Source organism: Notolepis coatsorum, assembly GCF_963971535.1.
Source record: "Notolepis coatsorum genome assembly, chromosome: 9".
In the NCBI taxonomy this organism is placed as follows: domain Eukaryota; kingdom Metazoa; phylum Chordata; class Actinopteri; order Aulopiformes; family Paralepididae; genus Notolepis; species Notolepis coatsorum.
Genome location: NC_140173.1, coordinates 151,702,273 through 151,718,038, shown reverse-complemented (window position 1 = coordinate 151,718,038; position 15,766 = coordinate 151,702,273). Strand labels below are relative to the sequence as shown.

The 15,766-nt window shown below is 41.6% G+C and overlaps 1 protein-coding gene across 1 annotated transcript in view; it reads left to right on the top strand.

Moving 5' to 3' along the window:
• Positions 1 to 1,191: 1,191 nt before the first annotated feature.
• LOC311233932 (cone cGMP-specific 3',5'-cyclic phosphodiesterase subunit alpha'-like) overlaps positions 1,192 to 15,766 on the top strand; it is a gene marked incomplete at both ends in the record, with an annotated part of 56,341 nt that continues 41,766 nt past the window's right edge. The window contains 9 exon segments of the mRNA XM_084320988.1: positions 1,192 to 1,659; positions 5,906 to 6,058; positions 8,225 to 8,314; positions 9,098 to 9,238; positions 10,746 to 10,820; positions 10,919 to 10,983; positions 12,769 to 12,826; positions 12,828 to 12,836; positions 13,533 to 13,580. Of these exon segments, the coding sequence (XP_084177114.1) occupies positions 1,192 to 1,659; positions 5,906 to 6,058; positions 8,225 to 8,314; positions 9,098 to 9,238; positions 10,746 to 10,820; positions 10,919 to 10,983; positions 12,769 to 12,826; positions 12,828 to 12,836; positions 13,533 to 13,580 (1,107 nt within the window).

Sequence of the window (15,766 nt, the reverse complement as noted above, 5' to 3'; positions counted from 1 at the left end):
TCCATACCAGGCAGTGATGTTTCCAGTCAAGATGCTCTCTACAGCTCCGGAGTAGAAGGACTGGAGTATCTTCCCCGATACTCTGAACTTCCTTAACTGTCTAGGCTAGGTGATTAACTCTTTGTTACAATACGTTGGAAAATGAGAGGGATACACATTTCAAGCCAACATCTTAAGCTTCAATTTAATAATGTAGGAATGACTATTGAAAGATGTTTTGATCATGAGCAATTCACACGAGAGTAAAAAAAAGTGTGACAACTATCCCCGTTCTCCACTACAATAACATAAAAAATGTATACATGACAGAAGCACAAAATATGAATGAATATTCGTCATCAGGGATCACACAGGATCTATACAGGTTGTTATTGTCGGTTTCAGAGTGTTTACAGGAGAACAATCGATCCATGCCAAAGTGTAAAAGGTGAACGACTCACACTCAGTATGCCGAGAGAGCGTTATGTTTTCAGGTTCTTATACATCATAGCCACCAGAAGAGACCCAAAGTGTTAGCGACATGACACCTCACCTCATGCCCTCTGGGTCAACGCTGCCATAACTCAACCGTCATTACCCGTGATGGGATTGGCTCGACTAAAAAGGACAAGTGGCTGGATTTAGTCAGAAGATTTAAGATTTTGGATTTAAAGAAAAGCTCAGGGGGGTTTATGACTCTTACGTCAGTGGTCAGTAGTCCCCCACTGGGATCCCCTTACCCAGTAAGCCACTCTCTACCTTCTGCTACTGGGAGCAGGTTGGTCGCTGGATCTTTTTAGTGTCTTTAGTGGGGATTCATGGGATGCAGCCTCGGTAGACGCTCCACTGGATAACCTTCTGGATTATAAACCGATCGGCTGCTTTCTCCCCACTGTACCCTCCCGAGGGGTGCGTCTCTGATCGGCTGCTTTCTCCCCACTGTACCCTCCCGAGGGGTGCGTCTCTGATCGGCTGCTTTCTCCCCACTATACCCTCCCGAGGGGTGCGTCTCCGATCGGCTGCTTTCTCCCCACTGTACCCTCCCGAGGGGTGCGTCTCCGATCGGCTGCTTTCCCCCCACTGTACCCACCCGAGGGGTGCGTCTCCGATCGGCTGCTTTCTCCCCACTGTACCCTCCCGAGGGGTGCGTCTCTGATCGGCCAGGGGGATTTCCTTTCCCCCCCCCCCCTCCATCTGATAAATCGAGACAAAATGGCGGACAAGGACGGCGTCGAAAAGTTCTTGGACAACAACCCGCAGTTCGCCAAGGAGTACTACGAGAAGAAGGTCAAGGCGGACGTCATCGCCGCCGCCTTCGACCACCAGGTGCGGGTGAAGGAGCCGGCCTCGTACAAGGACGTCACCGCCATCCAGGAGGCGGAGTTCATGTTCGAGCTCGTCAGGGAGATGCAGGCCCCCGGCGCCATGGAGAAGCCGCTGCACAAGACGCTCCAGAGGATGGCGCTGTTGCTCCGCGCCGACCGCTGCAGCTACTTCCCCGTGCGCTCCCGCAACGGCACGCCCGAGCTGTCCACGCTGCTCTTCGACGTGACGCACGACTCGCCGTACGCCGCCAACCTGGTGGACGCCGGCGTGGAGATCGTGTTCCCCACCGACATGGGCCTTGTGGGCTGGACGGCCAGCAGCAAGAAGGCCCAGAACGTCCCCGACGTGAAGAAGGTGAGGCACCGCGTTTAACCCTTTCACTGCCGAGGGGTTAACCCTTTCGCCGCGACAATACGGAGGAGGTTAACCCTTTCACTGTCACACGACCAAGGGGTTAACCCTTTCACCGCGACAATACGGAGGAGGTTAACCCTTTCACTGTCACACGACCAAGGGGTTAACCCTTTCACTGTGACAATACGGAGAAGGTTAGCCCTTTCACTGTCACACGACCAAGGGGTTAACCCTTTCCCTGCGACAATACGGAGGAGGTTAACCCCTTTCACTGTCACACGACCAAGGGGTTAACCCTTTCACTGCGACAATATGGAGAAGGTTAACCCTTTCACTGTCACACGACCAAGGGGTTAACCCTTTCACTGTGACAATACGGAGAAGGTTAGCCCTTTCACTGTCACACGACAAAGGGGTTAACCCTTTCACTGCGACAATACGGAGAAGGTTAACCCCTTTCACTGTCACACGACCAATGGGTTAACCCTTTCACTGCGACGATACAGAGAAGGTTAACCCTTTCACTGTCACACGACCAATGGGTTAACCCTTTCACTGCGACGATACAGAGAAGGTTAACCCTTTCACTGTCACACGACCAATGGGTTAACCCTTTCACTGTGACAATACAGAGAAGGTTAACCCTTTCACTGTCACACGACAAAGGGTTAACCCTTTCACAACCACACTACAGAAGGTTAACCATTTCACTACCACACTACAGAAGGTTAACCCTTTCACTACCACACTACAGAACGTTAACCCTTTCACTACCACACTACAGAACGTTAACCCTTTCACTACCACACTACAGAAGGTTAACCTTTCATTACCACACTACATAACATTAACCCTTTCACTACCACACTACAGAACGTTAACCCTTTCACTACCACACTACAGAAGGTTAACCTTTCATTACCACACTACATAACATTAACCCTTTCACTACCACACTACATAACGTTAACCCTTTCACTACCACACTACAGATGGTTAACCTTTCATTACCACACTACGGATGGTTAACCTTTCACTACCACACTACAGAAGGTTAACCCCTTCACTACCACGCTACAGAAGGTTAACCTTTCATTACCACACTACAGAAGGTTAACCTTTCACTACCACACTACAGAACGTTAACCCCTTCACTACCACACTACAGAAGGTTAACCTTTCATTACCACACTACGGACGGTTAACCTTTCACTACCACACTACAGAAGGTTAACCTTTCATTACCACACTACGGACGGTTAACCCTTTCACTACCACACTACAGAACGTTAACATTTCACTACCACACTACAGAATGTTAACCCTTTCACTACCACACTACAGAACGTTAACCCTTTCACTACCACACTACGGACGGTTAACCTTTCACTACCACACTACAGAAGGTTAACCCTTTCACTACCACACTACAGAAGGTTAACCTTTCACTACCACACTACAGAAGGTTAACCTTTCACTACCACACTACAGAAGGTTAACCTTTCACTACCACACTACAGAAGGTTAACCCTTTCACTACCACACTACAGAAGGTTAACCCTTTCACTACCACACTACAGAAGGTTAACCTTTCACTACCACACTACGGACGGTTAACCTTTCACTACCACACTACAGAAGGTTAACCTTTCACAACCACACTACAGAAGGTTAACCTTTCACTACCACACTACAGAAGGTTAACCTTTCACTACCACACTACAGAACGTTAACCCTTTCACTACCACACTACAGACGGTTAACCCTTTCACTACCACACTACAGAAGGTTAACCTTTCATTACCACACTACAGAACGTTAACCCCTTCACTACCACACTACAGAAGGTTAACCTTTCATTACCACACTACGGACGGTTAACCCCTTCACTACCACACTACAGAAGGTTAACCTTTCATTACCACACTACGGACGGTTAACCTTTCACTACCACACTACAGAAGGTTAACCCTTTCACAACCACAGGTTAATCGTCTGTAGTGTGGTAGTGAAAGGTTTAACCGTCTGTAGTGTGGTAGTGAAAGGTTTAACCGTCTGTAGTGTGGTAGTGAAAGGGTTAACCTTCTGTAGTGTGGTAGTGAAAGGTTAACCTTCTGTAGTGTGGTAGTGAAAGGTTTAACCGTCTGTAGTGTGGTAGTGAAAGGTTTAACCGTCTGTAGTGTGGTAGTGAAAGGGTTTTAAAGTGACGGGATCGGGGGAAATTTCAAATCGAGTGATGTCTGCTGTCACTCCAGTACAATGGAGCTGAATCGCACTCGGTTTGTGGCTCAAAACACCAACTAACTAAAAAAGGAAAAGAAAATACATTTGAAAAACACAAAAGCAATATATATATAATATTATTGTTATTGCCATATACTCCTAAGTGCCATTCAGCTCCATTGTATCAGAGTTACGGCAGATATCTCGATGGCACTCTGGGTAAGGGGGGAAATATATATTTTGTAATTATTAGTATTTTGGCTGAACTGCCCCTTTTGAGCCGGAGGGATCTGTTTGGTCTCAAACGGTCTAGTACAGTAGTAGCATCTTGTATTTCGAATGATATCCAGTAAGGCTGAGATCACTTATCGATATTTATAATTATCGATAACTGCGTGAAATCGATAAGTGACGTCACTTATCGATTCTTTTTGCATGTGTAAAAACTTTTTTTAAATACTTGTATTTAACGTCAGTTCGTGTGTGTTTTTTTTTATTTATTTTATATATATATATTTATTTTATTTTATTTATAAAAATAATAAATAAAATCAATATTTATCGATAATTTTGTCCCGATGTATCGATTCTTTCAAATGGCATATCGTCTCAGCTAGGGATGTTCGATATTGGCTTTTTTACCGATATCCGATACCGATATTGTCCAACTCTTAATTTCCGATACCGATATATATATAAAAACGGAATAATTTCAGGTAATTAACATTACATATCTCTTGTTGTGGAATTAACACAACATTATGCATACTTTTGACAATTAATTAAATCAGAATTAGTTCTTACTTGCTTGCGTGCAAGGTTAAATAAATGTAAACCGATACCGATCATTTCCGATATCACATTTTAATGCCAATATCGGCCGATAATATCGGTAGGCCGATAATATCGGACATCCCTAGTCTCAGCCTTAATATCCAGTAAGGATGAAGTTGGCTTGTAATTCCATATAACCCCTACAGGCAATCCTGTCGACCGGCTATGCTTAGTGCTGCAGCATTCAGATAAATAATGCCGTCTGCAGTGATGAACAAAGGAAGCATCATTCTATCTGCATATCTTCAAGATACAGAATGATATCACATCATGAATGATCCTAAATAAAAAAAAAACCCAGATTAAAGCTCCTATAACCAAAATAATCAAGCCAAAGATCTTCATTTGATCTTAGGGGACTATTATACATAACGTGTATCATTCAATTTAGAATTACATTTATTTATCTAAATGGTACATTTGTTGCGTCCAATTTCTTTGGCTAAGCAGCAGGTCAAAGTTGAGGTAGTGTGAAGGTATATACAGTGAAGGCATCATACGAACAGTACAAATACAATAAAGTATACTGTACATTGTTTTGAAAAGTATGCAGTTAGGCTACTTCTAAGTCATTCTAGTACATGTATGAACTCTCTCTTGTTACTTGTGTATCTTAATTTAAATGTGTAGTTAGTTAGTACCCAACTCAACAATGAGTTAATTCCTTTCTTTCCTCTTTTCTTTTTTCCCTTTTTTCCCCCTTTGGGAGCAACAATTTTCAATCTTTCAAAATGTTCTTATGGACCCCACTTGCTATTGCATGTTTATTTGTGTTTCATGACACGTTGCTTACCAACTGTTTCGCCTGTTTTATAGCAACACTACTACACTATCATCACCGACATCTAAGAAGGGAGATCCCCCCTTGAACGTCCCTTCTAAGGTTTCTCTCCTCCACATTGCCTGTGGTGCTTTTTTCCTATTGCTAGGTTTTTAGTGGGTTTTCCCTTACCTTTGCGTGTCTGCAAATGTCTGGGAGTGTTGCATTCATTAAATGTATTTATTTTACATTTTATTCTGGATTTCCCTGGTGTTTTTGTTTTGTTCTTGATTCATTGTGATGTTTCTTCTTGACTTGTTTAAAAAGAAGACGGGTCCGGCCCATGGGGACATTAACGTGTGTTGTCGGGCCTTACAAATACATTTTGATTTATTTTAACCCTAAACCTGTGCATTTCTTTATCGCCAGGACTCTCACTTCTGTGACTTTGTGGACAAGCAGACCAAATACACCACCAAGTGCATGCTCACCGCGCCCATCATGTACGAGAAGGAGCCCCTCGGAGTGATCCAGGTTCTGAACAAGCAGGGCGCCAACGAGTTCTCCAAGAGCGACCAGGAGGTGAGTGGATCAGAAGAACTCAGTGTTGCTACAGAACGTCTGAGAGGTGAGTGGATCAGAAGAACTCACTGGCACAGAACGTCTGAGAGGTGAGTGGATCAGAAGAACTCACTGCTACAGAACATCTGAGAGGTGAGTGGATCAGAAGAACTCACTGGTACAGAACGTCTCTGAGAGGTGAGTGGATCAGAAGAACTCACTGGTACAGAACGTCTCTGAGAGGTGAGTGGATCAGAAGAACTCACTGGTACAGAACGTCTCTGAGAGGTGAGTGGATCAGAAGAACTCACTGGTACAGAACATCTGAGAGGTGAGTGGATCAGAAGAACTCAGTGTTGGTACAGAACATCTGAGAGGTGAGTGGATCAGAACTCAGTGTTGCTACAGAACATTTGCAGTGTTTGTGTTTAAGCCTCTAAATGGGGAGTATGCCGTTTGACGTCGCAGGGCTTCCCAGGGGGGTTGCCTACCTGTCCTCCACCCTCCCGGTAGCAGGTATTATGGTAGTAAATGAACTGATGTACCTGCATACAGTATAATCCTTCTATATACAGTAGCTACTTATACACCTGCATATAACTCTGTATGATAGCATGTACAATAATGCTGTATATAACGTATATATATTTATTCTTACCATATATATATATATATCTATCCATATCTGTCTGTACATACCTGCATATAATCCTTTTTACATATCTGTACATATCCCTCACCCACGCTTACTAGTTACGCTGCTGGCCTGCAGTATGACTTACTACCACAGTGTCTTTATACCTGTATCACTGTACATAATTATTAATACTACAACTCTGTACATACTGTACGTCTGATTAGCACTATTACTCAGTAGTACTAGTTTATATATTTTATATCCAGTTTAATCACCTGTACGTTGTATATCACTATCACACTTTACTCTTACATTTGCACTCTGGTTGTTGGATGCCGAACCTATCTTCCCTGCTGTACTGTATACTTGTGCTGCGTGATGACAATTACATTTGAATCCAATCTAAAAGCCACATCCTCCCTCTCTGACTTCTAAGGTGAAATGATTTCTTTTTTAGCCCATCGCTTCCTGTCTCTGACCAGCTTGGCTCAATAATTAGGGTCAAATGTTATGCGACGGTTCGATTTATAATCCATTTAGAGAATGGCAATTTAAGAGGTTTTCCCTGTTCCTTGTTTCGTGGGGCGCTTCCTGTAACCGCCACCAGGGGTCGCCCTTTTGTCTTCTACAGTGCAATTTCATTTCATTTTTATTTTTATTTATTCGTACATGGAATTATTACAGTCCAACAGTAGTACATATTAATATACTCCACTAAATTCCAAGATGAGGTAAGATAAGATTATTCCTTTATTGATCCCCTCTGGGAAATTCGGGCATCATAGCAGCGTGGGGGAGGGGGGAGGGGAGGTGCAGGTAATAGTAGAAGAAAGACATAGGCAATAAAATGTTATCTGAATATAAGATAAATAAAACGGTGTAAATAATATAATTAACTCTGAATATAGAAATATGAGAACAATTAACACTGTAACCAAAGGTGCAGATCAGTTATATTATAATGTTACAATAATAATGCGTTCAATAAACAAATATTCTCTCACAGAAAGACTCAGAAGAAGCTTCTACCCCCAGGCCATCAGGCTGCTCAACGTACAATAAACACTATGCAACAACCATCAAACGCACACAGCACACACATCCACACACTCACTTTAAACAAACAACACACTGCAGCACCCACTCTCCACACTTTAGATCACACAAACACACTTTATATTTATTGGTAAAGGATTTGCACTACAACTCGTACACCTTACTGTAAATTGTACCTAAATTGTACCTCATCCCATTTCTGCTCTGCACTATATAGTATTGTATATTAGTACTTTGCATAATATATTGTATATTGGATGGTAACTCAGTTAATTCCATTCTGCATCGAACATTGTACATATGTCTATACTGAACACTGTGACTTCTATTTTTACTTCTATTACATGCCATACCATTTTATTTCATACTTATCTTGTCTAGCACAGTCTCTGGAGCGTAACACAGTAAGAAGCATTTTGTATAAAAGTATTCTGTACTTCTCTGTATGACAACTATTAAAGAAACTTGAAACTTGATTTCCTCATTTATTTCAGCTTTTCATGAAGTATGTGAACTTCGCCAGCCTGATCGTGGTGCAGGCGCACACCGCCCTCATGTGGGACGTGGAGAGCAGGAGAGGCCAGGTATACCACCTCAATACATCTGTCTGTCATAGCGCCCCTTTTTTTCATGACATGTTTGCCCACAATCACCAAATTCATAATTACCCCACACACGTAGTTCCTGTTTGCTTAGACCACCCTTTTCCCGCACTTCCCAATCTCAGTTTTGTTTGCTCTACCGAGGGTCAAAGTTGTGGAACTCTTTGCCTCCACATATTTTGGAATTTTCTTTTCTGAAATTCAAAAGAGCACTGAAATCTCATCTCCTAGATCACCAATATTTCCCATATGGACTTCCTTTACAAACTGTAGTCTGATGGCTTGATGTATTTTGTTATTGTATTTTCGTTTTATTATATATCCTTACTGTCAGTGATTGTTTTCTCTATACCAGAAATCGTATGGCATGGGGTGCCTACTTCGGTGTCTATGTAGGCCTGTTTGTGTGTGTTTGTTTGTTCGGGGGGGGTTATTTTATATTTTATATTTATCTTGATATAATGTAATTTTGCTTCCTGGTGAATGCCACATGCAAGCCCCTTGAGGGTTTTTAGGCAATTCTCCTACACATCCCTTGTGGACTATATTGTATTATATATGTAACTGTTTTTATATGTGTAAATAAACAAACAAACAAAACAAACAAACAAACAATACATCTGTCTGTCATACCCCTCTCACTGCTACACTGCTTGTATACACTTCTCCACTTTGGTTTCCTTTTTCCAAACACCAAATTATCAGCATCAATCTGTCGATGATATATGAAGACATCCGTTCCGTCCTCTCTCTCTCTCCACGCAGGTGATGCTGTGGTCAGCCAGCAAGGTGTTTGAGGAGCTGACGGACATCGAGCGACAGTTCCACAAGGCGCTGTACACCGTGAGGTCCTACCTGAAGTGTGAGAGGTACTCTGTGGGACTCCTGGACATGACCAAGGAGAAGGTGCGTGCGTCCGCCCTGACCTCACCCGGCTCTGAGCGTTTAAAGCAGTGCTGTCAATTGAATTAAAATATTTAATCCGATTAATCGCATGATTGTCCATAGTTAACTCGCGATTGTATACATTAAACGGATCTTTTTCACGTTCCAAGTTTTAATACTCTTATCAACATGCGAGTCAACAAACGCTTGCTCTATGCAGCCATTTAACACAAAAGGATGACCCTTGTGCAAATTTGCATCAAATTCAAAACAGAGTGATGCACAAAATAAAATAATAATTTAAAACAATGAATAAAGTGCGCATGAAATAATAGGGGAAAGAAAACGTCAGGGACTTGTTACATTCACCCACACAAGGGCTGAGTCATCACCCCACCCCCCTATCTCTCTCTCTCACACACACACACACACACACACACACACACACACACACACACACACACACACACACACACACACACACACACACACACACACACACACACACACGCACACACGCACACACACACACACACACACACACACACACACACACACACACACACACACACACACACACACACACACACACACACACACACACACACACACACACACACACACACACACACACACACTCTCCCAGCTCTCCCAGCTCTCTTTCTCTCTCAGAAACAAACATAGTATCAATGAGAGTATCAATAATACACCTGAGTGAAGTCTAGTAAAAAGGAAAAATAAATTTTTTTCTTCTGAAAAGTAAATCGTGAGTTTAAAAATTGTGGCGTTAATTTAATAGAATTGTGCGTTAACGCGCTAAGCGCTTAAAGCACTTGGGACCGCTCTAAGCGTTTAAGGCATAGCCTACAGTGTGCAGCGGGTTAGTGATGTCATAGCCTACAGTGTGCAGCGGGTTAGTGATGTCATAGCCTACAGTGTGCAGCGGGTTAGTGATGTCATAGCCTACAGTGTGCAGCGGGTGACTCGTCACGATGTGGGTGTTCAGTTCAGTTCAGTTCAGTTCAGTTCAGTTCAGAGTATTTATTTGCCACATGGAATCATACAATCAGAGTTTCTTCATTACACAATCATAAATATCATTCCATGGACAAAAGGAGCAGGAAGAAGAATAAATCGTATAGTTACCTGCCCCTTATTCCTAAACTAAACAAGTATTTACTTAATGGTCGGCGTACAACCTAATTTACACAAATAATAATTCACACCATTATACAAGAAACACACAATCCACAGTTAAACAAGAAAAAATTCAATAATAATAATAATAATAATAATAATAATAATAATAATAATAATAATAATAAATAATAATAAATAATAAAAGAAAGAGAAAAAAAAAGAAAATATCTCACTATTCAGATCACATTTGATTTTCATACTGACTAAATATTATTTTTTTTATAATTTTTTTTGAATAGATAAACACTATTACATCCCGTAAGCTCGCTATGGAGAGAATTCCACAACTTTACACCAATAACTGAAGGACACGTGTTTTCTTCTCCAGGAATTCTTCGACGAGTGGCCGATCAAACTGGGGGACCAGGAGCCCTACAAGGGGCCCAAGACCCCCGACGGCAGGGTGAGACCCCCGCGCTGCTCCGTACAAACACCGCTATACTCTGTGGACGTTTATAAAAACCCCTAAACACTTGACATACATGTTCTCCTTCCGTGTAGGAAATCATCTTCTACAAGATCATTGACTATCTGTTGGAGGACAAGGAGGAAATCAAAGTTATTCCGTGAGTAACTTCTCTCAGGGGGAGATTAAAAAAAAAAAAAAAAGCCTTAAAGGATCAAATAATTCAGGAGTAACAGTTTTGAGTAAAAACATCAAACGTTTTTTTTTTTTCCTTCAAAAAATTATACCTTGCAGCATATTTTTAGTTTTTCTTTCTTATATTAAAATATATTTCGTTTTTAAGAATTGTCAAAAATAAGCATCGTGCTTCAGCCTATTCCTTTTTTTTCTGTCGTTGATTTTGGATTTTGTGTGCAAGCTTGCCTTGAATATGTACATTTGTGATATTTATTTATTTATTATAATTTTTTTGTGTGTAAGTCCACACGGGTGTGTTTGATTTGTCTGTGAACAAGACCGAAACATTTACTTCATTCATTCATAATGATGACGATAGATAGATGATTGAAACATATGAACAACTATACAAGAGAGAGAGAGAGAGAGATTATTTTATTGATCCCCTTGGGGGAAATGCAGGCATCATAGCAGCATGGGAGAGGGGGGGGGGGGGGGGGGGGGGCAAAGGGAACATGTGATATAGTAGAAGACATAATACAGGTCATAAAATGATAGGACAGTGGAGAAGTAAAAATGTAATAAAAATAGGCCGACCCGGGTTCGACTCCCGGACCTGGTGTTCTTTGCCAAATATCTTCCCCCACTCTATCTCCCATTCCTCCTCTCTCTCTCTCTCTCTCTCTCTCTCTCTCTCTCTCTCTCTCTCTCTCTCTCTCTCTCTCTCTCTCTCTCTCTCTCTCTCTCTCTGCTCCCCTCTCTCTCTCTCTCTCTCTCTCTCTCTCTGCTCCTCTCTCTCTCTCTCTCTCTCTCTCTCTCTCTCTCTCTCTCTCTCTCTCTCTCTCTCTCTCTCTCTGCTCCTCTCTCTCTCTGCTTCTCTCTCTCTTTCTCTCTCTCTCTCTCTCTCTCTCTGCTCCTCTCTCTCTGCTCCTCTCTCTCTCTCTCTCTCTCTCTCTCTCTCCTCTCTCTCTCTCTCTCTCTCTCTCTCTCTCTCTCTCTCTCTCTCTCTCTACCGGACCGCCGGTAGCAAAACTCAATAAAAACCTACAAAAACATAACGTGTCCGAAAAATGACAAGTAACATTAAAAAATAGGCAGTGTAAACAATATAACAATATAATTAACTCTTGAGTATGTCCATTTTCAAATGCAGGCAAAGGTTTCAGATTCACATTATATTTATTGTTACAGCTTTTTTTTTTTTTTTTTTTTAATGTACATAATTAATTATACATTCGGAAAAGCGTGAGATGCTTGTTTTTCCCTGGCTCCTCGACGGTAGTAGTTTGGTAGACGACGATATACAACCATCTCTCTGGAGGTAGAGTCTGGGTGAGGCTGGGCCGCATCAAATATTCCACACAAAAAGGGTTTCAAGTATTTCTTTTATTTTTATGGAATGTATGGTTGAAACATGCAAACGTTCAAACGCACACACACTAATAAGCATTGGAGGCTTTTAACCAGGGCCGGACTGGGAAATCATTCAGGCCAGGAAATATAGTGCGAAATATAGCCCAGTCAGGCCACTTTTTAAGCAGGGGGTCTGGGTCTCCCCCACCAGGAGATTTTGTGTTACAAAGACTTAATGTCCTGCATTCTGGTGCAGGAATTGTTTTTTATTTAAAAAATGTTTGGAAATCATCTGGGGGGCCGCAAAATATCATCCAGCGGGCCGCGAGTTTGAGACCCCCCTGGTATACAGTATTATGTGACTGCAGTAGCCAGTCTATCTCTAGATTAATAACCCAGGCCTCTCTGTACACAGGGCTCCTCCCGCTGACCACTGGGCTCTAGTCAGTACGCTTCCAACATACGTGGCTGAGAAACGGCTTTGTAAGTTCCTCTCTTTGTTACACTATTTTATGCTAATCATACCACAATTCTATTGTAGATAGGGCTGTACCGATTCTACCGAATAGCTCGAAGCTTCGGAGCTTCATTCATATAACGTTGACATTCGAATTCTAAATCAACATTTGAATTTTATATATATATTTTTTTATTATAAATAAATTTTTTTTGTCTATTCATTCTGTTTAAACCAATGGGGGTTTTTCTTCACAGTTGCAGATAAAGATTAGGCTACACTAATATTATAGTATTCTACTGTTATAGCATATGCGTCGTCATAAAAACATTAAATAAAACATTTATCATAAATGATGTAGCCTGTCTGCCTCCGCTCGGCGCTCCATCAAGACGTCACCATCACCTTCGTACCAACCGTGAGACCTGATTGGATTATTTATGTTGACGAATCTGATGAGTTATATTCATTAAAGAAAGTTGATTTAATAAAAAGAAAAATACTCATTTAATCAGATGAATCACATTATTCAAATTGAGTATTTAGTTTGAGGATTTTTTTTTAAGGACATTCGGTACAGCCCTAATTGTAGACATAGAATAGTCGTATTATTATATTCTAATTTGTTAACCCTTTCACATGCATGATCTCACATTAGAGTTGGAATGTTGAAAGTGTGTAAAGTAGACATGCTTTTTTTTTTATCTTGTATCCGCTCCCAGATTTGCAACATGATGAACGCCTCAGCGGATGATTACTTCCACTTCCAGGTGAGATTCCTTCTGTACTTCCTTCTAAAGTACTTGAGTAATTGTACTTTGGTACAATACTTAAGTACTGTTTTGGGGGATTTGTACTTTACTCGAGTATTATTAGGTTTGTATACTTGTACTTTTACTCAATTACATTTCAGAGAAAAAAAACTCCTTGCATTTAAAATGCAAACGTACAAAGTACAAATCTCGCAGGTCCAACGATTTTAATTAGTATATTTGTTTCTCTGGCTGAACTAGCGTTAACGTTATTAATCCTGCGGCCGTGCTTTATTTAAAAACAGCCAATCAAATCCAAATCAAATCAATGGAAAATTAACCCGCCCATACCCCTGCTGATTGGTCCTTGTGCAAGACTAGAAAGCGGGGATCTTTGATTAAACACCTGCTATCAGAAGAATAGACAGTCAGAAAAAAAGTTTTTAGTTTAACTTTTTAGTACTTAAGTACATTTCAAAGTAGAAACTTTTTTACTTTTACTCAAGTGTGTTTTAGCCAGATGCCCTGACTTTGACTTGAGTACGATTTTGAGACGGTACCCATACTTACACTTAAGTATAATTTCTGCATACTTTTTACACCCCTGGCCACAATTTGAATTATATGCTATGTTGGTTTACGGTCGGAGGAGTTGGACGTGGGAAATGCGTTGTCTCCGCGTGTGCGATCCAGCTGCAAAATCGGAAAAAGAGGGATGCTCACACTAACGTTTTTTGGTAAATCTTTTTTGCATGAACTACAACTCACAAAGACATTTTTACAACGACATATAGCTAATATACTTACAAATATACTCTTAAAACTGCAAATAATATTAATGTTTATTACGATGCAGAGGGCCATGTTGAAATTATGTCAAATGACTATAGGGGTGTAAATATTTGACCCCACAACGATTCGATTAGATTACTGTTAGGCGGTGGCATGACTGTGGTGGAGGTGTGTAGAACCCAAGCGCAGACCAGCAGAGGATAGACAGGAGGCAGAGGTTGAATCTTGAAATGTTACCAATGCTCCTTTAATGTCGGTACGTGTGGCACAAAAACAAAGTGAGAGGGCAAGTCTCCCAAAACGTGCTAAATGCCCTACAAATCATAACCACTATAAATAATACTATCCTCCGTGACACGGAGCGATAGAGACTTCGACAAGAACAGTTATATGCTATTCACAAAAAGGGTTCAGCGGACGGCTGACAAACACACAAGCAAAACACGACAGGAACCAGGGAACGCAGAGTAATGACGCGACAGGGAAGTCAGGGCAGACCACACTTAAATACACAGACTGATTGACACAAGAGGGTAATTGGTAATGAGACACAGCTGGGTGGAACAAACTAACACAGAAAAACATTACAGGGTCGAAATATAAATACACACACTTGAGAACAACACTAAACCAATTCACGAAACCAACACAGACAGGGGGGACACTAGGCCAGGGAGTGGAACATCACAGACAACACAGACGACAAATGCACAGACAACACATTGGTGAATTGTATCCTTTTAAAAGGAAAAATAGTGCTTGGAAAAGTCCCTGAAAGTCCTTGAATTTAATTTAGGGTATGTGGGAACCCTGTGGGAACAGATGAGGTACTCAAAAAACTGAGCGCCATCCAACCTAACAAGGCCACTGGCCATGCCAACATCCCCTCCAAATTCCTCATAGACTCAGCAGCCGCCATCACCCCAGTCATCACACACATAATAAACCTCTCCATAAAACAGGGACACGTCCCCAAGGACTTCAAAATTGCGAGAGTGACCCCCCTGCACAAAAAAGGCAGCAAATTAGACCCAGGTCCACTACCGCCCTGTTTCTATTCTTACCTCCATCTCGAAAGTCATGGAAAAAAAATTCTACAAACAGGTCAAAAAGGACCCAATGAAAAAAAACGAATTCCAATCTGGTTTCAGAACATCCCACTCCACTGACACATGCCTTGTCTATTTGAACGACCACATCAAACAAGAGGTGGACACGGGCAAATACTGCGGCATGGTCATGCTGGACCTCCAAAAGGCTTTCGACACTGTCAATCACTCCATTCTGATTGATAAGCTAAAAGCGATTGGTTTTTTGATAGTTCATCAGTGAGCTGGATGCAATCCTACCTGGAGGGGAGATCACAGATGGTGGAGGTAAACGGTACACTACCCCCACCCCCCTCCCAGTGA